The following is a 25537-nucleotide window of genomic DNA, read 5'->3' on the forward strand; positions in this document are numbered from 1 at the left end:
ATATTCACATAAGTATAGAATTTTTTTTTCAATTTACTGGGGGTGGGGAGAATGGTATTAACCATGAGTATCATTTGTTACTAAAATGAGCCACAGTAAGATCAATGTGCAGCTTTCACACAAGATAAATATAAAATGTTTAATGAATTGATAGTTTAATGCATGTTTAATCTCTAATATCTACATTAAAAAATCAGATAGGGTTCTTCTCATTAAATTAAAAAGTCAGATAGGGTCCTTCTTCGAATAAAGTAATGGTGTTTGGAATGTATATCTCATTAAAGAAAATAAATTCTAAGCCACAGAAGGTAATACGAATAACCACACCTCTTCTCACACCTCTTTAAAAATGCTGTTACATGCTAGAAATGTGGCCGCCTTCCCCAAATTACACTCACACTGATTCCAGACCTCTGTGCTTAGACCTTGAAAAAAATAGCAGAGGTCTAGAATTAGTATGAGTGTAATTTAAATGATGTTTCATATTGTTTCAAGAAGAGAATAAAAGGAAAATAGAAAAACGGTATGACCATTCTTTGCTTCTTTGTGTCCTGAAATATCCATCCTTATTGTTCATTTTTAAACAAGAAAAGTGAATCTGATCTAGAGAAGAGCATTATTCTTGAGTTAGTCCAAAACCAAAAACTGTGAACCCCAACTCTGTATCTAAGACTCCTTTGTTCTGTATTGTGGGCCTATATATACCCATTAGATTTTTAAATGCATGAGACTCAGCATTTTGTTCATTTTCGTGCACTACTGCATGCATGCCAGAGCTTAGTAGAGTGCCTGGGGCACAGGGTAGATAGTTAATCAGTGCTGTTAATGAAAGAATGAATCTATCCAATTTGCTCTGCCCAGTGGGATATCATCTTACAGGTACCTTCAATTCCTCATCATTAGAACTGAGTTCACATTATCTGATCCATTATTCTGTTCCCAGAAATTTACCCTTAAAAGATGCCTCCAACAACACAAAATTACATTTGCATAAAGTTATTCATTGCAGTACTATTTATAATTACAAAATGACTAAAAACTACCTAAATGTCAAACCATAGGTGATTGAATAAACCATGGTTATTATGCTATAACCACCTTGGAGTAATATGGAGCTGTAACTTTATATATATATATATATATATATATATATATATATATATATATATATATAACCCTGTAGAGTAATATGTAGCTCCAAATAGTATCATATATGTTCATATATATATGGCATAGTATATGGCATGACTTATAGCTACATATTACTCTATAGTGAGTATAATGCATACATATATGGTATGACTTACAGAAAATATCAAATACAACAAAAAAGTATAATAGAGCATATATAGCATATTACATATTATGTAAGAAATGAGGGAAACATAAGAAACACATATTTCTGTCAACTTTTACCAAAATAAAAAAAAAATACAGGGAAAATAAACCAGAAAATAATGAAGTTGATTAGCTACAAAGGATGAGGTAGGATGAATGGAGTGGAGAGTAGAAGGTACACGAGAGACTGGAACTTTTTTGTGTGCCTGTATATATTTGTATGTGTTTAAATTTTCTGTATGGTATTAACTTTTGGAAGCATGCTAGCATTTTTCATATAGAAAATAAAAATAGGAAAGGAAGTGGAAACCTAAAACAGAAAGCAAACTAAAATAAATTAAATTATTTTTCAAATGACTACTATGAGCACACTGAAGAGGGGTGTGGGAAATACCTAAGCCAAATTATTTATGAACACAGTATCTGACTACATACCCTCAGTACTGGACATGATGGGACTGTGAGGAGAAAACTGCAAACTTTCATACATTTTTTTAGACCAAAGTTTTTTTTAAGCAAAGAAATTCTTTAATAAGCAAAGAAACTCAGAAACTAATTCAGTTTTATTATAAGACTGAATGAATTAGTAAAAGTATTGAAGCCAGAGATCTCATGACAGTAGAAAAACACAATTATAGAAAGGAAGAAGGCAAGCAAGAACCTGGCAGAGATAAACTGGGATGGGAGGTATGAAGTAATAGTATCTAAAGTATGCACATATGTATGTATACGAAAGCAGATGGACACAGGTATATTTTATGTATATATACATACATTTAATGGAACTGTGTGCTGAAAGGCCCAGAAACAAAGTCAACCCAGTTCCAAAGGCTTTACCTAGTGTCCATTCAAAGAAACCAGGGCTCCATGGAGAAATGCCTCATTTCAAGGCTGAGTCCAAAAGTGCCTACATTATCTTTTGAGGCTGGAAAGTAAGGTACTTAAAAAAAAATGAGACCAAGTTACAAGGACAGAAACCATTTTGAAGAAGCTTCCACTGACCACATCTGGAACCAAATGTGCACTAAATTAAGTACAGCAATGAATTATGAACAACTTACAAAGAGAAAATTATCATTACATTTTGATGATAAACAAGGAAGAAGGGAAGGTTTTTGCTTATAGGAGAATGTCAATGCTGATTGGTAAACAGAAGAGAAACAATTAAGTTTCAATTAATTATGTTCTAAGTTTCATAATGAAGACTAGATTAGGCAAGAATTGTGATGAATAGATGTTAAACATAGGGAGAAATTTAGATGAGAAATAGGATATTTCCATGATTGTAAAATGTTTCCTTATTAGTTATGGAGGGGAAAAATCATTAACAGAGTGGAGAAATTGGACAAAGCTTAAACAGATGAAGTACAAATGGACATCTGTGTTTCCAGATATGATACCTTTAAGAGACAGCATGAACTAAGAAGTATTTCAACTAAGAATGAGGAACCTGAATCTAATTATGAGGAAACATCAGAACATCAGATAAACACAAAAGGAGAGGTATGAATTCTTCTGTATACATATTATGACAGAAAAAAGAACACTTAAGAGAATAGCATAAAATGCTAAGAACTAGTAAATCTGAAAAACAAGCATATAATATTTTGTACTGTTTTTATTCTTGTAAACTTTCTGTAGGTTTAAAATTATTTCCACACAAAAAGGATTTTTTAAAAAGTAATGCATGAATATATGCTCTTTGAAGAAAAATATCAGATAGGTATAGAAGGAAAACTGAAGATGAAAAATGAATTGTTAACCTCTCTAACTCATCTTTTCACAGCCAAACTTCACAAAGTCAGAATTTTTTTTTTGTTTGGTTTTGTTCTGCTCTCGATTTTATATCAAACACCTAGACCAGTGCTTGGCAAACAAATAGCTGCTACATCATTCATTTGTTGGATAAATGAATGAATAGGTAAATAGAAATGCACTGTTCCTGTCAGTTTATTTAGATATATATTAAAGTTTTTTCTTATTAAGTAAATTGGGTCAGATTATTAAAAAACTCAAGATGACTTCATTCTTATCCCTGAAACATGCTTTACCATTATTATAACCAGTTCTCACTCTTTCACTCTTAAAACAGGACACCTATATCTTGCTTAAGATGGTAATTAAGGAAGGTAATTTAATACCTTCCAAAGCTGCCTAAATAATTCACCCCTCTCTGCCTTTCCTGCTGTAACTGTAATGCGAGTCATCCCATGCATCTGCACCATCTAACTACTTTTAATCCTTGTCACTTTACTCTTCATCTTGGTCTCCTTCAACCCATGCAAGTCAGAGTAATCTTCAAAACACAACTTTGTAATGAAAGTTTCCCTTGTGCTAAAATTTTTAAAATGACTTTTTATGACCTATAGAACTGATGATTAGCATAGATTACAATTGCTTCATGAACTTTTTATTTTTCCATCTTTACGGAGGTACAATTGTCAAATAAAAATTGGGTATGCTTAAGGTGTTTACCTTGATTTTATGATATACATATACTATGTGAAACAATCATTGCAATCACACCAATCAACATATCCATCACCTCATGCGATTACCATATTTCTGTGTGTAGCAAGAACACTTAACATCTACTTTCCTAGAAAACTTAAAAGTATACAATAGCATATTGTATTGTAAACTATATTCACATTGTTGTACATTAAGCAGTTACTCATCTTGCATAACTTACTCATCTTGCATAAATGAACTTACTCATTTTGCACAACTAAAACTTTGGACCCCCTGACTAACATCTTCCTATTTTCCCTTCTCTGTAGCCCCTTAGCAACCCCTATTTCTATTCACTACTATAAGCTTGACTATTTAGATACCACATGTAAATGAGATAATGCAATATTTGTCTTTCTATGTCTGGATTGTTTCACAAAGCGTAAATTCCTCCAGGTTCATCCATGTTGTTGCAAATGTCCAGATTTTCTTCTTTTTTTAAAGTCTGAATAATATTTAGCAGTGTATTATACATATAATTATATATATACATATACATATCATACTTTTCAAATTTATCTGTTGATATGGGTTGGCTGTGGCCCCCCCCAAATCTCATCTTGAATTGTACCTCCCATAATCCTCATGTATCATGGGAGGAACCTGGTGGGAGAAAACTAAGACATGGGGGCGAGTTTTTCGCATGCTGTTCTTGTGATATTGAATAAGTCTCACGAGATCTGTTTCATAAAGGGCAGTTACCCTGCACATGCTGCCTTGCCTGCTGTGATGTAAGACATGCCTTTGCTCCTCCTTTGCCTCTGCCATGATTGTGAGGCCTCCCCAGCCACGCAGAACTGTGAGTCCAATAAACCTCTTTTTCTTTATATATTTCCCAGTCTTGAATATTTCTTCAAAGCAGTATGAAGGTGGACAAATACATCTGTCAGTGCACATTTAGGTTATTTCCACAACTTGGCTAATGTGAATAATGCTGCAGTGAACATGGTGTGCAGATCTCTCTATGCAATACTGATTTCCTTTGGATAGATATCTAGCAGTAAAACTGCTAAATCGTAATTTATTGAGGAATTTCTATACTGTTTTCCCTAACAGCTGTGCCAACTTACATTCCCAGGTCACGTGCCCATTTTAAAATTGGATTATTTGAGATTTTTGGCTACTAAGCTATATGCATTCCTTATAAATTTTAGATATTAACTCATACATACATACATATATATGCATTCTTTATAAATGTTAGATATTAAGTCATACATACATACATATATATATTTATAATAATATAAATATTTTGTCCCACTTTTTAAGCTTCTTTTCACTTTGATGATCATCTCCTTGGCTGTGCAGAAGCTTTTTAGTTTGATGTAACCTCATTTGTCTCTGTAGGTAGCACTGTCAAATGCTTTTTCTGTGTCTACTGATATGATCTTGTAGTTTTTTCTTTCAACCTATTACTGTGTTGTATTGCATTGATTTTCATGTGTTGAAAGATCTTTGCATTCCAGGGACAAATCCCACTTAGTCATGGTGTATCATCATTTTAATATGCTGCTGAATTTAGTTAACTAGCATTTATTGAGGATTTTTGTATCTATGTTCATTAGAAATATTCACCTGCAGTTTGCTTGCCTTATGGCATCTTCGTCTGGCTTAGGGAAATACTAGCCTCATAAAATAAGTTTTAAAGTGTTTCTTCTTCTATTTTTCAGAATAATTTGAGAAGGACTGGTATTAATTCTTCTATAAATGTTTGGTATGATTTACCCATGAAGTCATATAGTCCTGAACATTTCTTTGTTGGAATGTTTTTGACTACTGATTCAATGTCCTTATTTGTTACTGGTGTGTTTGGACTTTGAATTTCTTCTTGACTCAGGTTTTGTAGATTGTATGTTCCTAGGAATTTATTCATTTTTCTAGGTTATCAAATTTGTTGGCATATAATTGTTCATAATAGTCTCATGCCATTTATTTTTTATTTCTGAGGCATCCATTGTAATTTCTTCTCTTTTATTTCTGATTTTATTTATTTGAGCCTTTTCCTTTTTTCTTAGTCTAGCTAAAGGTTTATTGATTTTATTTTTTTTATTTATCTTTTCTAAAAACAAAATCTTAATTTATTTTTTTTTCATTATTTTTCTCAACTCCATTTAATGTATTTCTACTATAATCTTAATTATTTTCCTTGTTTTAGGGTTATTTTTATTTTGCCACTTTGTTAAAGGGCAAAGCTAGGTTGTTTATTTGAAGTCTTTCTTCTTTCATAACACAGGCTTTTACTGCTATAAACTTATTTCCTAGCACTGCTTTTGTTGCATCCTGTAAGTTTTGTTATGCCATGTATTTTTGGTCTCAAAATAGCTTTTAAAATTCCCTTTGATTTCCTATTTGACCCCATGATTGCTCAAGAGTGTGTTGTTCAGTGTATTAGTCCATTCTTTCATTGCTGTAAAAACATATCTGAGACTGGGCGATTTATAACAAAAAGAGGTTTAATTGGCTCATGGTTCTGCAGACTATAAAAGCATGGTGCCGACATCTGTTTGGCTTCCAAGGAGGTACCAGGGAGCTTTTACTCATGGTACAAGATGAAATCGGATCAGGTACTTCAAATGGCAAAAACAGGAGCAAGGAGGAGCAGGTACTACATACTTAAAATAACCAGATTTCATGAGAACTCACTATCATGAGAACAGTACCAAACCATGAGTCTCCATGACCCAGGCATCTCTCACCAGGCTTCACTTCCAGCATGGAGGGTTACAATTGACATGGGATTTGGCCTGCAGTTATATTCAAACTATATTTTTTAGTTTCTACATATTTATACATTTTTCTGTTTTCCTGATGTTATTGAATTCTATTTCTATTCTATGGAGTTTGAAAAAGATACCTGGAATAATTTCAGTCATCTTAAAGTTGCTAAGACTTTTTTTGTGACCTAATATGATTTATCTCACAATGCATCCCATGAGCACTTAAGAATGTGAATTTTTGGCCGGGTGTGGTGGCTCAAGCCTGTAATCCCAGCACGTAGGGAGGCCGAGACGGGTGGATCACGAGGTCAAGAGATCGAGACCATCCTGGTCAACACGGTGAAACCCCGTCTCTACTAAAAATACAAAACATTAGCTGGGCATGGTGGTACATGCCTGTAATCCCAACTACTCAGGAGGCTGAGGCAGGAGAATTGCCTGAACCCAGGAGGCGGAGGTTGCGGTGAGCCGAGATCGTGCCATTGCACTCCAGCCTGGGTAACGAGCGAAACTCCGTCTCAAAAAAAAAAAAAAAAAAAAAGTGAATTTTTCCGCTGTTGGGTGCAAAGTTGTGTATGTGTCTGTCAGGTCCATTTAGTCTATAGTGTTTAAGTCAGTGGTTTCTTTATGGATTTTCTGCCTAGATATTCTATTCATTATTCTAAGTGGAATATTAAAGTCCCCTAAATTATTTTATGGCTGTCAATTTCTTGCTTCACATCTGTCAATATTTGCTTTATAATTTAGGTGCTCTGATATAGTCATACTAATTGTCATATCATCCTGTTGAATTTACTCTTTTATTACGTAATGATCTTTTTTTGTCTCAAGAGATAGTTTTTGACTTAAAATCTATTTTGTTTCATATAAATTGAGCAACCTCTGCTTTGCTTTGGTTACCATTTGCATGGACTATCCTTTTCTGTCCCTTTTCTTTCATCTTACATGTGTCTTTAAATTGAGAATGAGTTCTTAATGAACAGATACAATTGTTTTATTCATGTTTGCCTATCCAGACTGTAATACTATTAAAATGTATAACTGATGAACATATTTTTATTAAATGAATAAATGACCAGCATTACTAAAAGTTCCTGTGTGTGTGTGTGTGTGTGTGTAAACAGCTTAGCTATATAGATAAATAGACAGATGTAGATATAGATATAGATATACAGGATATAATAGTCCAATTTTTGTTGAGTCATCATCCTTTCTGTATTCCCAAGATTTCTGTTTTCTCTGCATTTGTACCTGACTCTGGACTCTAATTCTCTTTCACCCAAGTAATCCCTCTGTATTCCAATATGTTTTTCCTTATTAGGTTGAATCTTTGTTGCCCTTTTTTCCCCATTCTATTTGCATTGGCATTTATTTTACATTCATGACATTTTATTTATCCAAACCTCTTAGGAAAGGTCTTAACACCTAGTGAGAATAGATCTCAGTATAGATATTGCAGCTATATGATCAGACCATAAACAATTAGTCCCCCAATTCTGTAAGGCAACACTATTTACACAACACTGGAACCCAAACTAAAAACAAAGTATCTTCAGAATACAAAAAGGAAACTAAGTTTACCAAGTATCACACACACAGACACACACAGACACACAGACACATACATACACACCCAAGTTAATACAAATTGCAAGAATGAAGAAGTTAACGGGTCCTAAGGTTAATACCTGGGTGATGAAATAATCTGTATGACAAAACCCCATGACACAAGTTTACCTATGTAACAACCCTGCATTTGTACCCCTGAACTTAAAAGTTAAAAAAAGGGGAAAAAAATTTAAGAATTACTTTGAGTTGGTATCTATTTCAGCAAAACAATGTGAATGTGAGCTATGGGGTAGACAGGAAAAATAACTTCATTAAACAGAATTGAAGAAAATCTGTGTTGGAATATAAACTGTTAAATGAAAGTCTACTTTACTTCTTCAGTTTACTTTGCAAGTCTTGCTTCCAGATTCCTGGAATTAAACTATTGGAATACTTACCTTCGAGGATGATTGGCATCAAACAATGTGTTATCATCATCCTCATCATCTTGTTCTAAAGGAGTCAATTCCATGTTTTCTATGTTAGTGTCCAAAACTCCGTATCGCCTAGTCTTTCGGTTTCTTCTTCTCATCCTATTAAATACAATAAATTAATGAATAAAAATTATTTAATATGGCATAGATGATCCTTAGTTTATATTTATTTGTAAGTTAAAATAAATTCTCATTCTGTTTCTGACATAGAAAGCACTCAATATCAGAATGATTACATTTCAGATACGCAAGAAATTTACCATCTAGGATTAAACTTCATGAAACAAAACCTACTCCTATATGTTTATGTGCCATCACCTGTTTCTTCTGTTTGACATACTCTCTTCTCCCTGTGTCAACTGATGGTCTTGACAAATAACTTTTAAGCCTTAGTTCAGGTACCATAATTCAAGCCTCAATTTTTAAAGGCTTAGGTCAGGTACTTCTTTACTGAAACCTCCTGTTCCAGCCTTTTCCCCGTGTCCTCCATGCTTTCCTAACCCTGTGTAGATGCCCCTCTAAGAAACTGTATGCATATCCATGTTCACAGACTAGACTGACAGCTCACAACTCTAGCCATACACCGGAACTACCTGGGGGTGTTTTTTTAGAGCCCCATGTTTAGGCCATAACTGAATCAAAAAGCAGAGCAAAAAGAATTACATATCAATATTTTGTTGAGGTTCTAAATGTGATTCCAGTGTGATATAAGACCACTATCTCAGATCAGTGGCCCTTGCAGTGTGGCTCTCTGGATCAGCAGAATAACAGTCACCTAGGAACTTATAAGAAACGCAAATCTTCACGGCTAGCCCAGACTTAGTGAATAACAAACTTTGAAGATGCAGCCCAGAAACTTGTGTTTTAACAAACATTTCTTATGCTTTTGATGCATACTCAAGTTTGAGAACCACTGCCTTAGAAGTGAAAAGATTCAAGGGTGCTTAACATTCATTATTATTACCTATGTTTTCGAAATCTCATGATTTAGAGCCCTACTTCCAGTTTGTGTCTCAAATAACTGATTCTTTTCCTTCAAATCATTTACCTTAATTTGCATTCCTACATGCCGATGTATATATCTATGTGGTGTTTATTCACCTGTCTCTCCCACTAAGTGCTATATGAGCAGCAACCAAAACTGCTTTATTCACCACTATATAACCACTTTCTAGTACAGTGATGTATCAATTAAGATGTTCCTCAATTAATTATTGAGGGTCTGAGTGACTTCTACTGTGGCAATCCAAAATCATGACCCTGCAAGGAATGCCTAAATCATCTCCAATGCAGTAACTTCAACTCCACACACAGGAAAATGTGTTTCACAAGTGTCCATTGGAGTTTAAAAACAAAACAGAAAATATTTCAGCAAGTTATCACAAATGAAATCAGTTTACATAAATTCTGATTTACTTTGCATGACATAGTAAGTGGGATAAGAAATACTCAAGCTATAATATCAACTGTAAAGAGCAACGTGAGCCTCTTCAAACATGACAGTGAAGCCCCTGGGGGGAAAGTACCTTGAACAAATACTTGAGTCTTACTAAGCATCAGGTATGGTATTAGCTTCTGCGTATAAACTGCCTGGTCTCAGTGTTAAAATTTATAAAATGTTACTAAGTGTGAATGAACACAAACCAAGAAAATTTCTATCAGTCATTACCTATAGAGCTATATGTATACACATACAAAGTGATGGAACAGGAAATAGAATTAAGCATAGTATTTAAAGTTACAAATGTACCCAATAGAAGAGTCAATAAATATCAGTACTAGCAAAAATGAAGCAGCATGAAGTAAAAAGTACTCGTTCTTTTATAGTGAGAAATTAATGTTTAGGTTGTTACATTAAGTATATGTGTGTATGTGTGAACACACATTCACACACACCATGTAGACCAGAGGTCTAAACTTCCTCTGTAAAAAATTATATAGTAGGTCGGGTGCAGTGGCTCAAGCCTGTAATCCCAGCACTTTGGGAGGCCGAGGCGGGTGGATCACGAGGTCAAGAGATCGAGACCATCCTGGTCAACATGGTAAAACCCTGTCTCTACTAAAAATACAAAAAATTAGCTGGGCATGGTAGGGCGTGCCTGTAATCCCAGCTACTCAGGTGGCTGAGGCAGGAGAATTGCCTGAACCCAGGAGGTAGAGGTTGCGGTGAGCCGAGATCATGCCATTGCACTCCAGCCTGGGTAACAAGAGTGAAACTCTGTCTCAAAAAAAAAAAAAAAAATTATATAGTATCTGACAATCTGTAGGACACATTCTGCTATGTATTCATTTAAATTTTCATTTTGTTTACCATCCTTAAAAATCTATAGATAGATGATAGATAGATAGATTGATAGATAGATATCTAGATAGATAGACATTCTTAGCTCTTAGGTCTTACAAAAACATTAGCAGAAGGAATTTGGCCTGTGGGCTATACTTTGCCAACCTCTGATTTAGACTCATAAAAGTAATTAGCAAACAAAGAAAAAAATAATAAAATCATTGTCTATGGAAAGTAGAACTAGAAAAATAGGCCGGGTATGGTGGCTCATGCCTGTAATCCCAGCATTTTGGAAGGCTGAGGTGGGCAGATTACCTGAGGTCAAGAGTTCATGACCAGTCTGGCCAACATGGTGAAATCCTGTGTCTAGTAAAAATACAAAAATCCGCCAGGCATGGTGGTGTGCACCATTAATCCCAGCTACTTGGGAGGCTGAGGTAAGAGAATCGCTTGAACTCGGGAGGCACAGGCTGCAGTGAGCTGAGATGGTGCCACTGCACTCCAGCCTGGGTGACAGAGTGAAGACTCTGTCTCAAAAAAAAAGAAGAAATAGAAAAATATAGGGAAGTTAGTTCACTATTGTGCTTTTGAACCATATGATTTAATGATACCTGCACGCAATCATTTGATTTTAAAAATGATTACATAAGAGTGAAACTAGTTGGCAACATAAGTTAAGGATATTGAGAGTTATAATTTCTCTTTCCTTTTGTCAGTCTTTTGCTAAGTCTTCAAACCCATATGGGTTCCAAACATTCTGACAATTTTAGTCAATGAAAAAGAAGTTAATGCCATGTGAAATTATTTTTGGAAATAAACCAGATCCTCCCAGGTCATATATCAAAGAGTCAATATATTAACCTGTCATTGTTAGTCACAGGACATGTTGGCAAGTCTTAAAACAAAAAATGATGAACAAAGAGCTTAAGGACTTCAACATTTAGCTCATCTGATGTTCTTCTCTACATTCAAAGTTTTTACCATACCTTCAGTGATTTCCAATCTTTCAATGAGTGGTCAAACTAGTTTGCCTAATAATACTATTTTCCCTATCCATGTATAGCCTAAACATTTGACTGCAGTGGTTTGGACCTTTTATTTTATTCTAGCTTATACTGTTCTTTAATTTAATTTTGTATGTAAATACTGTCTTCTAAAAATGAATCCAAACTATTTAGAAACAAGTTTGGATTGTTGTTTAGAATCTATTCCATATACAAAAACAGAATATTGTTAGGCATCAAGTAAATGGGTGATGCAGTTCAAATTTAAACAAATTTGCTGTTTTAGTATATGTACTGACTCATCTAAAAATGAGTCAAGAATATTGTATATTATTAAATAAAATTTAAACTTGAAATGTAATTTCTCTGAAAATGTCTTTCCTCAGTCCAAAGATATAGGCAGTCATAACTATGAGGTCATATAGCTACATGGCCACATAAAAATATCAAATATAATATAATACATACCATATTACTATATTATAGGGGTGATTTAACTCAAGGAAGGAAAAAACAATAATAAAGCTTTAGAATAATTTGGGTGATTCAACAAACACTACTGAACATACTAACAAACACTAAGTGTAAAATAAAATACATATTAAAATACACCAAAATTTTAAGTAAAAATTTGACTTTTTTAAGTGACTGTCTTTTAATATGCATTGTATATGATTTTTTAACAAAAGAAAAAGAGCTTTAACACTTATGCAATTTTAATAACAGTTCTTTTCTTACAAATTAATGTCTTTATTAAGCTTGTGATACCCAAACTCATCTATATGTGTGCTGACAATTACAAATATATACACACACATGTAGATACAGATATAGATATGCACACTTTTCTACTAGACATAGTAAATGCATTTGGAAATACAGAAACAAATTTTGCCAGCTTCTAATGAAAACAAAAATAGGGACTTTATCTACAAGTGTTTACAGAGGAAAGTATAAAAGCCTGAGCAGGCAAAAGAAAATATCTATATGATTATTCACATAAAATTACATTCACTCATCATATGGTATGCTCAGATAAATTATCCTGGTCAGACACTTTCTAGGTATTCAAGTTAATATTCAAATAGCTGCCTTAATATAGATGCTGATTCCTTAATGTTCCAACATACCCAGGTTGGTAAAAACTATTTCTCTTCCAATAACATATATATAAGTTAGAGTATCAAAATAAAACTAAACCACAAAAGTAAGTTTTATAAAATTTTATGTAAAAATATATGATGACACATAAAGAAAACAGAATAAAATTCCATTTCATTTCACTGCTCTATGAAATGGTGAACACCAATCAATATAAGTTGCTGTAACTTGATATATCCATCTAGTTTGATCTAAGTTTGTTGTAACTTGTTATATCTACCTGATTTTATTTTTTCCCTTCTGTTTTTTTTTAAACTGAGCATCTGTAGGGTAATATAATTCTTATTTTCTTTTTTAGCACACTTAAAACTAGACTGAGGAATATGTTCTTTACTATACAGACACATACACTACCCTGCATGGTTAGACATAACAATGAAACACAGTAAATAATAATCTATAACTAAAACAAAATTTTTGTCTTGACTAGTTTTAGAAAAAAGTGAACTAGTGACCAAAAATAAATGTGAAACTTCTTTTTTTACCATTGAAATATAAATGAATAAATATTAGTGAATCACAATTGTAGTTGTCTATACTATTCATCAGGAAATTCAACCCAATTGAATATATGACACATAGTAAAAATTCTTTTGATGAATTTGACATCAATCTCATCTTTATTCCCCATTTCCACCACCCAATCCATCAGCTGTCAGAATGATTTCTTCAAGAATCAGTTACTAATAAGGGATGTGTTTGCATGTTACAGGTTGAATTATGTACTCCAAAAATTCATATGTTGAAGTCCTGACCTTATTTAGAAATAGGGTCTATTTTGAGGTAATAGACTTTATAGAGGTAATCGAGTTAAAATGAGATCACTAAGGCAGGCCCTCAACCAAGATATACTTATAAAAAGGAAAATTTTGGAGATAGACATGAACACAGGCAGAATGCCATGTGAATATGAAAATGTCAAGAGAGGCCCAGAAGAGATCTTTCCCTCACAGACTTCAGAAGGAACCAGCCCTGGCTGTACTTTGATTTTGGATTTCTTCCCTCCAGAACTGTGAGACAATAAATTTCTGTTGTTTAAGCCACCCTACCTGTGGTCCTTTCTTGCAATAGCTCTAACAAATTAATACAGAATAGAAGAGATGTATTAGGGAAGGGCCTGTGGAGGATAAAGAGACAAAAGGGAAGGTGAGGAGATCCCACAAAGGGTGATATAGGTCTGACACCTGTGAAAAAATGGAAAGGAAGGATGACCAGCTAGAAAGAGCTGCAGCTTGCAGAGCACTTCTGAAAGAGTCTTGACCAGGCCAGTGGCATGCCTGTAAGCAAAGGTTGCCCATTAGAGGAGTTCCCTGTTAGTGAAGATGGCCAGGCTCTGCTCTACTCAGTCATCGGCTAGGGACAAGCTTAGGAGTTACTACCCTGGCATGAATGCTATGATGGACCCAAATCTGTGACAGCAGGAGGATGTCAACCAACTTTATTTCCTGTAGGATGTTCTCTTGAAAGGAGGTCTGATCCATGTATCTCCATGGCTGCCATAATCACAAGGAACTACTGATTGTACTTCCTAAGAAACAATTATATTCATTTATATTGCTTCACCATACCACTGCTATCCTATCATGTCTTCCTCTGCCAACTAAAATAGTTTCCTAAATCACGATCTCTACCTACTCTGATCACCCACTAACATTCCCTTCATCCTCTAAAACCTTCAGTGGTTTCCTATTATTCAAGTAATGAGTCTGTAATATATGGCCTACAAAGATGCGCACAGGATGGCTCATACTTTCATCTGTAGCCTCACCTTGCTCTTCACTCCACATTCCACTCCAGGTTCTCTACTTCAGCCACACAGCCTTCTCTCAGTCCCTCATGATGTCCATGCTTGCTCTGTCCTTGGCCTCACACTCTTCTCCCACCTACCACAATACTGCTGTGTGAATGCCTGTTCATCTTTCAGCTGTCAGTTTAAATACAACTTCCTTGGAAACCCTTTTGTGTTCTATCTAGTTCTATCTAGCTAGGTCACAGGCTTCCACTGAACCTATGTACATGTCCTTTAAAGTGCTTATGAAAAGTTCACTTGTATATTTATTTAAGTAACTATTTGTCATCCCTACTAGACATCTGGTTTTGTGAGAGTAGGAGCTATATCTGTTCTTATTCACCACAGCAGCCACAGCACACAACTTCTGCCATAAAGTTGATGACTGATAAATACTGCTAAATAAATTGACTAAAATATATATATTCACAATATATCTTCTATTTTCTCTGCATCAAAAAGATGTCTAAAATTGTATATATAAATCATCATCTTGAATAAAAGACGCTTGAAAGAATATTTCCAGATACATACCACAACAAAATCTAAAGCAGCTAGCCAAATTTTAAATCCTAATATAGACCTTTGGAGGTCAACAGTTTTCTGACTCAGGACAAAAAAAAAAAAAAAAGTACTAGAATATTTAAATATATTAAACATGTACTCACATCAGGAGTTCCAAGATTCCATTTAGAATGTTTTAGGTATGGTCATAATCTACCCTAACTAGAATCACTAATATTTAGCTTTTATACTATGCTGAGTAGTTTTATATTTGTCCTTTGGGTATGTAAATTTACCATATTCTAAAAACACAGTTTTCCTTCATAAACACTACGAATAACTGAAATCTATCCTTTCAAAAGCCAAACTGGATTTTTGTTCTAATTTTAACTACTCAGCACTCTACATGGAGCCATATTTAATGCTAAAGATATTCCTCCCTTCCTATACAGAAGATAATGAAATTTTTTTTAAAGTCTCTTTTTAATCTCTCCGGATCATTATAATTAGTGACCTTGATGTAAACTCTCGGGAACTATTAAAATGTATGTGACTCTATGTTGCAGTTCACAAACTACTGTATTTTGAATTCCTTTAGCATTTTTTCATTATTTTTTAAAGCCCTTTCTATTAGCCTGACAGTTATCAAGCTCTGTCCCCTACCACAATCTTGACCACGTGCATCATTAAGTAGAGGGTCCCTCCAATGAGATACCCTGCTACTGCTGAGTTCTAGTAAAGTGCTCACTGCTAAAACCCAAAAGTAAAAAAAAAAAAAAAAATCAAAAGCATGTTCATGCATGTTCAGAACACTGCAACCTTGTTTTCCTTGATGGATACCTTTTCTCTCCCAACTCCTTGTAATTCAGTACATACAATCAGTTCCTGTGCTTAGATTTGTCTCCTGTTTGATGGCATGCTGGCAAACAATCCCAGGTAAAGTAAACCCTAAATCATTGTTACATAGTTTGGCTTTGAAGTATTCCATATGAGAGTATGTAGCACAGTTTCCTTGTCATCTCTCCTCTTTGTCTTGACATGGATTTGTTTTCCCTTTTAGGCCGTAAAGCTCAGCATGTGAGTCCTGATAATTCTTCTGACATCCATTTCTAAAAGTTCTGCATGGATTTATTTCACAATCAACATTAAAGTCCTATCTACATGTTCAGTACCCCCAAGATTCATCCTTTGCGGCCTCTCACTGGTTCTATAACCAATGCTTTCCGAATTATCCTATAATCTCCTTTTATTCCCCTGATACTGATGCTGTCTACAGCCCCATCAGATCTACCATCTTGCTAATTATAGCTTTAGCAGTCAGGTGCCACACAGGTATACATATAGATAAATATACATATATAAAAATACATAGAGATTTAAGATATAAATAATACAAGTATTCACATAAAAATAATGCATAACATTATTTGTATATATATTTAAAGCTTCTATTTTATAAGAGAAAATTAAAGTACAAAAATAAAAATAGTAATAATAATAGCAATGATTTATGAGATGGAGTTATTAAAAACATTATAATAAAACTCTCCAGATAAATTAGAATTGCAATTCTAGATACAAAAACATCTGATTATGAAGAACTGATGTTTTCTGTGTATGCACATATGCCAGGCATTGAGCTAAAGAGCTCATAAACACTATCTGATCCTCACAACAATCCCGCATGTTAAGTAGCTTCATTTCATCCATAGAAAGGTGGAAACTACAGAAAATTACATTTGGGACAGTGAATGGTAGAGCTAAAATTCATACATAAGTAATTTGACTACTGAGTCTAAGTTTTAAAACACTGAGACAAAAGGTATTCCTAAGGAATCTAAGTAATTTTAATCAAGGTCACAAAATTAGTTGACAAAACAGTCTGCTGATCCTCAAAACAACTATCTTACATTATACCAGACTAGATAATTGTTTTAGTTGAGCTATATTGTCTAGTTCATCCTTATGTAGTAAAAAATAATAACTTGGCAGCTACTTGCATTAACAAGTACAATTATGTTGTTTTGATTAGTTGTTCTGATGAGTCTCTCTCTTAATTTTGATCAGAGTAATAGAATCTGCTTTGTTTAGAGGCAACTTTCTTCTGGCTTAACAGAAACATGATTTTGTTTAGAGAGTAATTGAGCCCAGCCCTAAGGAGTACATAATAATCAATTCAAACCAGTCATAAAAATATAATTTTCCTTTTGCTAGTCATTGTCTAGGAGTAAGCAGATGAAGCAGTTCAGACAAATGAGATAGAAGTGGATGTCTCTGGTGGTGGGGTTTACAGGAAAGATTTTTCTCCCTGATTAAAAAACAAAACAAAACAAAAGCATAGAGAAGGCCTCTTTTCATGGTCCTTTCCCTCCTTCCTGCTTAAGATACTATTGTGTGAGAATATATTATTTAGAGCAGAGGTAGCCATCCTATAGAAAAGCAAAGATAGAAAAACACAGAATTATTATTATTTTTTTAAGACAAAGCCTCACTCTGTTGCCCAGGCTGGAGTGCAGTGGCATGATCTTAGCTCACTGCAACCCCTGCCTCCTAGGTTCAAGCAACTCTCATCGGAATAATTTTTGTATTTTTAGTAGAGATGGGTTTTCACCATGTTGGCCAGGCTGGTCTCAAACTCCTGACCTTAGGTGATCCACCTGCCTTGGCCTCCCAAAGTGCTAAGATTACAGGTGTGAGCCCCTGCGCCCCACCAAAATATGGAATTCTTAATCATCTCTCAAAGCCACTGAACCACACCTGGACCTGTTCATACACATGATAAGTAAATGACAATAACAAAATATTTCCTTGTGTTTAACTCACTTTTAACTGGAAATTATATTATTTATAGCTAAATACCTCATAATCTATAAGGACAATTAACATCTTAGTTTCTCTGAGCCACATTACTATCGTATGTCACCTAGATGTGTTTCCTTGTGACACTCTTTAAGAATCTTTCAGGCAGGTTCTATTAGCAATCCCTCCACTTTGAATAAGCTAATCAAATGTTTTCTTAGCAATTTTCAGTCTAAAATAACACTGACACAAAAAAGCCCACTAATTTTTCATAGCTTCATTTTATACTGATTTTCTCAGCCTAGCACAGTTTTCTTATCTCCTTGTAGATCATCATATCCTTTCCACCACATTCTTTCCTCGGAGATTTGGCAGCCCAGATTGAAGAACATGACTGTTTTCAAACTGGGCTCTTTGGTGTCCTAGGTTTCTGTGGAGGTGTAGCCAATCAGTGCAATGTTGCTTTTAGTTAGCTTATACATTAGGATTCCATCAAAAAATATGGAAAAATTATTAAAACAATGCACAAGACATAACATCACGGAATCTGTCATATCCACTGCCCCTAGTTCTCAGAAAAACTGCTCCACTCATACTTTTTTATGAATGCGCAGCAATGGTTAATCATATTTTCTACCATGAAAAATTGCTTATGCCCACTAGTAACTAATATAAGCCTGGGATGAGCACCTTTCTAAACTAGAACTGTCAATCCCTAGGCTAGATTGTGAAGGATGGATGATGTGGCCTAGCCTATAAAGATAAAATAACCCAACTGGAATATCAAGTTTAGGAAGTCAATATGGAAGAAAATATGCATATATATATATGCACACATAAACATGAGGCAGTTTTAATGGGTGATAAAGACTAAAGGAGTCAAAATGATAGTACATAGAATAAAAAGAATGATGAGTCATAGATCACAAGAAAGCAAAAACTCAGAGAAGCCAGAAGCTATGGAATAGAAAAAAATATACATAGTAAGCAGTGGACAGTGAGAAGAAAATAAGAACAGGCAATTAAAGAGCAGATGAATTTTGTTCATTATCTGTGGCAGCATCACTTTTTGAAGAATTAGTATAGTTTTGCAATGGGTATCAACGTGTATCTGGCATAGTACATATAATTTATAGGAAAACACAGGGAGATTGTGCAGATCAAGCTAATGGTAAAAGTATTAAGTGTGTATTATTTCCAGGATCAACAGAAATTTGTTTTACTATTTTGTAAGATGCAAATTTATACCAATGAAAGAGTAAAATATAATCAATCAATCACTTCAATAACTCACTGAATAATATAGAAGAAATGGCAAAAGTAGAATTCAAACTCTGAGTTCTGCAGTAGTTTCGGCACTCTTTCAGCAGTATGACCTTTGGTCTATCACTTCATATGGTAGATATTATTAGTTTTCCTTAAATCTTGACCTCCCTCCCCCACTTAGTACCTACTTACTTCTCATAGTAGGCTCATCACTAGGACTGGTCAATAAAACATGAACAGAAGTAACTGTGTCATTTCTGGGTTAAGGCATTTGAAAGCTCCTGTGCATTCTCTAGTGTCTCTCACCAAGCTCCAACAACTGTGAAGAACATATGTTGACATGGCAAAACCAAACATTAAAGGCAGCTAAATTGCTGATACCACATGGAGGACAACTGTCTTGGAGGATAGCCCAAATATGCAGCTAAATTTTCTTAAAGGAAAAATAAAATTTTATTTTAAAGCCATTCAGATTGAAGTAGTTTGTTCAACTGTAGCTTGTACTATCCTGATTAAAATACTTAGCTTCTCATATCAGTTTCCAAATTTGAAAAGTTATCTGTTCACCTCAGAGTGAGATAATATCTCAAATGAAATAAGATAAGTTTTATCAAATAATTTTATAAAGTTTTCTGTATACATCTATATAAATTTAAGGTGTCTACAGTATACCTAATGACAGGAAAAATAATAGTTCCTTTAAACAAGAATTATAAGCAATAACACAAGGTTATACTTATGTCATTTTATTAACATGTAACATATACTTATGTTATTTTTATTAACATGTAACAATGTGAATGTTCTATATATTCTAGTAATAAAAGAAAGTTAAAACTAAAACTATCATACTAACTAGAGGAATAAAAGTGTGTGTGAAAAATTACACACATATATATAATTAGCACAGAAACATAGAGACAATTTTATCATTTGCATGTTTTGCTTTACTATTGAGATGACTGATGGATACATAAAATTACAATATAACTGCAATCAAACCGTACTATATGTTACCACTTTTATATTACAAAAACATAATACAGTTTGGCTACACAGAAAGAATTGACATTACGTGGCAACCAAAATCTTATAATCATCAATATTTTCATGTTATTCTATGAATTGTTAACTCTATACCAATTTCTTCTTCCAGAAAAAAAAGGAGTATTAAGGAATATAGCAATAAAAATTTCTCCAAAAACACCAAGGAAAAACTGATTTCTTAAGAAAATAATTTAAGTTACTATAAGATTCTCAATTTATGACTGAAATATTTCTCTAGATCTTTTATATCATACTGAACAATGCAAATTACCAAGATATCTTTCAACCCAATTTCAAAATTTTACTGTATTTCTCTTATTTTAGAAAAGATCAAACATGAGTTATTTTTTCAATGTAGTCTTCAACAAAGGTAAGATCAAATGCAATAATATAGAAGAAAAATACTACAATGGGCACTGGAGATCATGACAAAAGAACTTAAGAACTTTGAAAAGTAGGAGCAGAGGTGATACTCATTAGCTATTTAACAACTAGCATGGCATAAAGACCATCTAGTCAGAATAGATGCTTTCTGTAGCAATCGGTCCAGATACACTGGTGGAGTGCATTCACAGAGCACTACCACCTGAGCACTGCTACCAGTTGATAGCAATGTTCAAATGCTGATGATTTTGTTTTCAAAAAATCTTTATAATAACTAACCAGAAGCATCTCAATATAGGTTCTCCATTTTGTCCTAAATCCAACCTCTATCAATTACAGGGGAATGCATTTTCTGGTTGTACTCTAATAACCTGAGGACTGCATTCATGTTATATATACACTGGTGAATTATCTGCACATTATCTTGGGTAAATACATGCAAGTAATATACACCCATTAAAAAAAAAACAAACAATTGACTTTCATGCACAACCATGTATCACGAGTTTTCAGTATGGAATTGGAATGAGTTAAAATGACTACATTACTGCAGGATTGATATTAACACCTCTCTCACATAGCTACCTCATATTTCTAATCTTTATTTACATGTTTTGCTTTTGATTTCTTATATATTATTTTGGTTTTTATTCCTCTCCTTTCTCTTTCTTCCTTCTCCTTCCTTCTCTCTTTTTTTTTTTGACAGGATCTCATCTGTTTCCTAGGCTGGAATGCAGTGGTGCGAACAGGGCTCACTGCAGCCTTGATCTCCTAGGCTCCAGTAATTCACTTCAGTCTCCTGAGTTGGGACCACAGGTCACCACAGTTATTATTATTTTTTGTATTATTTTAGCAGAGATGAGGTCTTGCTATGTTGCTGGTCTTGACCCCTGCACTCAAGCAGTTCTCTTGCCTTGGAATCTCAAAATGCTGGAATTACAGGTGTAAGCTGCCACGCCCAACCTGATACATTATTTCTAATTTCCTTTTGATATTAATTCAGAAAATGTGAAATTCTACTATTTTCTAAATAAGGCATAAAAAACAAACAGTGTAACAGAACCAACTATTATAGTCCACTGGAAATAATGTCATAACAGGTATTCTCAAAATGGTCTGGTATCACAGGGATTTCCCAGTAGAGTACATGTTCCATTTCATCTTCAAAGACAACCAGGAGTTAAACAAGAGAAGAAAAAAAGAATGAATGCAAAGAATTCCACTCCTTGAAAAATGTACTTCCATAAAAATGTAGTGCACTAGAGGCTGGAACACAATATAAAACAAAAAAAATGATGAGAAAGAATCTGATTAAGGAGAGAATTAAATACTAAACTAAAGAGTATGAACATTATCCCACGAAATGCCATAGAACTGTGCTGCCCAACAGAACTTTCTGCAATGATGGACATATTCTGCATTGTTCTGTCCAATATAGTTGCCACTAACAACACGTGATTATTTAGTTCTTAAAATGTGGCCAGTCGGCCAGGTGAAGTGGGTCACACATGTAATCCCAGCACTTTAGGAAGCCAAGGTAGGCAGACCACTTCAGCTCACTAGTTCAAGACTAGCTTGGGCAACATGGCAAAACCAAATCTCTATAAAAAATACATTAATTAGCCAGGTGTGATGGTATGCACCTGTAGTCCCACCTGCTTGGGAGGTTGAGGTGGGTGAATGGCTTGAACCTGGAAGACAGAGATTACAGTGAGCTGAGCCAGACCTTATCTCTAAATACATAAATAAATAAAAAAAATGTAGCTAGTGTATCTAATGAACTGGAATTTTACATTTTATTTTTCATCAACTTGGGTTTTGTTTGTTTGTTTTAGACAAGGTCTTACTCTGTCACTAAGGGTAGAGTGCAGTAGCGCAGTGTGATCATGACACACTGCAGTCTTGATATCCTAGGGTTGAATGATCCTCCCACTTCAGTCTCCCAAGCAGCTGGAACTTACAGGCCTGCACCACCATACCCAGTTAACATACACACACACACACACACACACACACACACATACACACACATATATACTTTTTACACATACACATATATACATGTATACATACACAAGTGTTCTCATATATATATATATATTTTTTTTAATTAATTTATTTTTTTGATAGGGTTTCACTATGTTGCCCAAGCTGGTCTCAAACTCCTGCACTCAAGAGGTTCTCCCACCTTGGTCTCACAAAGTGTTGGGATTGAAAACATAAGCCACTGTACCCAACTAATGTAAGTTTTTAAATAGCCACCTGTACCTAGTGGCTACCACATTGGACAGTATAGCAATAAAGGATTATAAGCACACACATAGCATGACAGATTTACATCTCAGAGGGAACACCATCTGTTCAGTGTGGATGATAAATTGAAAAAGAGACAGTTAAAGTGGAGAAAAGTTAGAAACAATTGCACAAAAATCTAGTGATGTGAATCTAAACTAATAGAAGGTTAGTTGAGCTCACAAAGCAGTTATGTAGTCAAGAAATTGTTAACAATTGAAATTGGATGACTGTATGTAAATCGTAAGCAAAAGAGAGACATGGGATGGCTCAGGTTTCTCATTTGAGAAACTGTGTAGATGATGGTGTTATTCACCTTATAAAGAGCATGCAACAAGATTTGTCCAGGGATAAAAATGATTGTTTCAAGCTTAAACTTGAAAACAAGTCTGAATCATCTATCCAGTAAGAAGTTGGTTGGCTATACATATCAGTAATTCAGAAAGCAATTAACAGCTTAGTGGTAGCCATCAAGGAAAAGAATTTTTGACGGATCACCCAGGGAACATGGACAGTGAAAGCAGAAAAAGTTTAAGAAAGGGCCCAGAAAACACTGACAGTTGGGAGGTGAAAGTCTTTCTCTTCCACAAAAATTCAATGGATCTCTGTGTATTCTAGGAACTAGACTGGGCCTTTAGGGGCCAAAGATGAGTAAGATAGAGACCCTACTCTCTAGACATTAGTGTTGTAAGAGAGTCCTAATTAGGAAGAAGAGTTCATGGAATAAGAAATTCACGAAGAAGCTGGGGATGAAATACTCAAGGAGGTAAGAAGAAAATCTGAAGAGATGTCTCAGAAGCCAAAGTAAGAACTAGTACACTGAGTGCTACAGAAAAGAGGGGAAAATATCCATGAAACTGAGACAATGTGGTTATTAATCATCTTCTGCATGAGTAATTCTAGAGTGCTAAAATTAGAAGCCAAACTGCAAAAAATATTAAGAGAGAATGAAAGGTATGGAACTAGAAACATTTCAATGGAGAACCTCTCTCCGGTCCTATGGCAAGAGCTTTATTGATTCCTGTCTTCTCAATCTTCCTTTCCCATATCTTCAATATTTCCTTCTGTCCTGGCTCTTTCCCCATTACTGGCATTTAAACAAAACTGGATAGTCCATTCTTAAATGTGCCCCTTTCTATAGCTCTCATCTAATACTTCTCCCTGGCCACACAGTTAAGAGTGAAATGAAATATATCCAATAAGTAAAGGTCAACTGAAAACAGATTCGGTTATCAGGGCAAGTTCGTAAAAGATTCATGCTGACTAGAGTTAAAGATTTCAGACTTCTATACGAATATAATAGTTTTTGCTATGCCATAAGTGACTTTTCAACTAGCCTTGTCCAATGGGAATGAGATTCAAGAGCAGCCTTCTCCAAATAGCTTGATCTCTTGCTGCCATATTCTCAAAAGTTCAGTTTATTACCAAAAAAAGCAGTGGTGCTCCTCCACTAGATAAGCTCCTTGAACATAAACATGATGTCTTTATTATCTTTGAAGTCCTAATGTTCAGAACAGTTTGAGAGATATAACATTCAAATTTATCAGAAACAGATTTCTGTGGGTTTAAAGGTAGTTCGTATATGATAACTTATCAAACTACTTTACATAGTCCACATTCAGTATTGCCCTACAAATCTCCCCAGCCAAGGTGCCATACAAGCAAATGGTTATTGATATAGTGAGACAAAGATCTCCTTAGCTCTTGAGAGCACTAGGCAGGGTCACAGGTGGATATCAGGGTAGGTAGTCTCATACATTTACCCAATAAAGATCTCTATGTGTGGCATTATATGAGGAAGGTTAGGGAGCACTGCTCTGGCCTCAACACCCCCAACAAATTAGCACATCTTCACTTTTACCTCCTAGAACTGCACACATAACAAATATCACTTAAAAACAGAGCACTGTGTTATCACTTTACACTGATCCCTATGTCAGTCATGTCATCATCTTGGTATTTTGGCAGTTGACACACAACTAACTTGATACTTCACAATATTTTAAGTGTATGAGTAAACATTTTGTGAAAGGAAGTTTCATCACTGCAAAAAAAAATCCATGACTTGAGAACTTGTACTTGTTAAATACATTTCCAAGTTTCTGGGTCTCTTTATATGCAAAACATTTAACATAAACTGCTTGGCTAAATAAATATTGGCAAACCAGGACAATTTACATGTTAGGAAAACTCCACTTTCTAAGGATATATAAACAATTATAATTGAAGTTCCATGAAGGCAGGGATTTTCCTTGTGCACTACTAATCCTCATCACAGAGCTTAGTACTGGCACATAATAGGTGGTAAATAATATTTACTCAATTAGTGACAGTCATTAAATACACAAATGGTTAGTCAAAAGTACTCCTGGTTTTGCTTAACTTAAGTGATTTCC

General features: G+C 34.5%; 1 protein-coding gene across 1 annotated transcript in view; it reads right to left on the bottom strand.

Annotated features, from left to right (window-relative positions):
• Positions 1-25537, bottom strand: part of FAM174A (family with sequence similarity 174 member A) — a 45377-nt gene that overhangs the window by 14579 nt on the left and 5261 nt on the right. Inside the window, exon 2 of the mRNA XM_003920724.3 lies at positions 8576-8710. Within this exon, the coding sequence (XP_003920773.1) occupies positions 8576-8710 (135 nt within the window). The remainder of the gene's footprint in view (positions 1-8575; positions 8711-25537) is intronic.

Source organism: Saimiri boliviensis, chromosome 1 (genome assembly GCF_048565385.1).
Source record: "Saimiri boliviensis isolate mSaiBol1 chromosome 1, mSaiBol1.pri, whole genome shotgun sequence".
Classification (NCBI taxonomy): Eukaryota; Metazoa; Chordata; class Mammalia; order Primates; family Cebidae; genus Saimiri; species Saimiri boliviensis.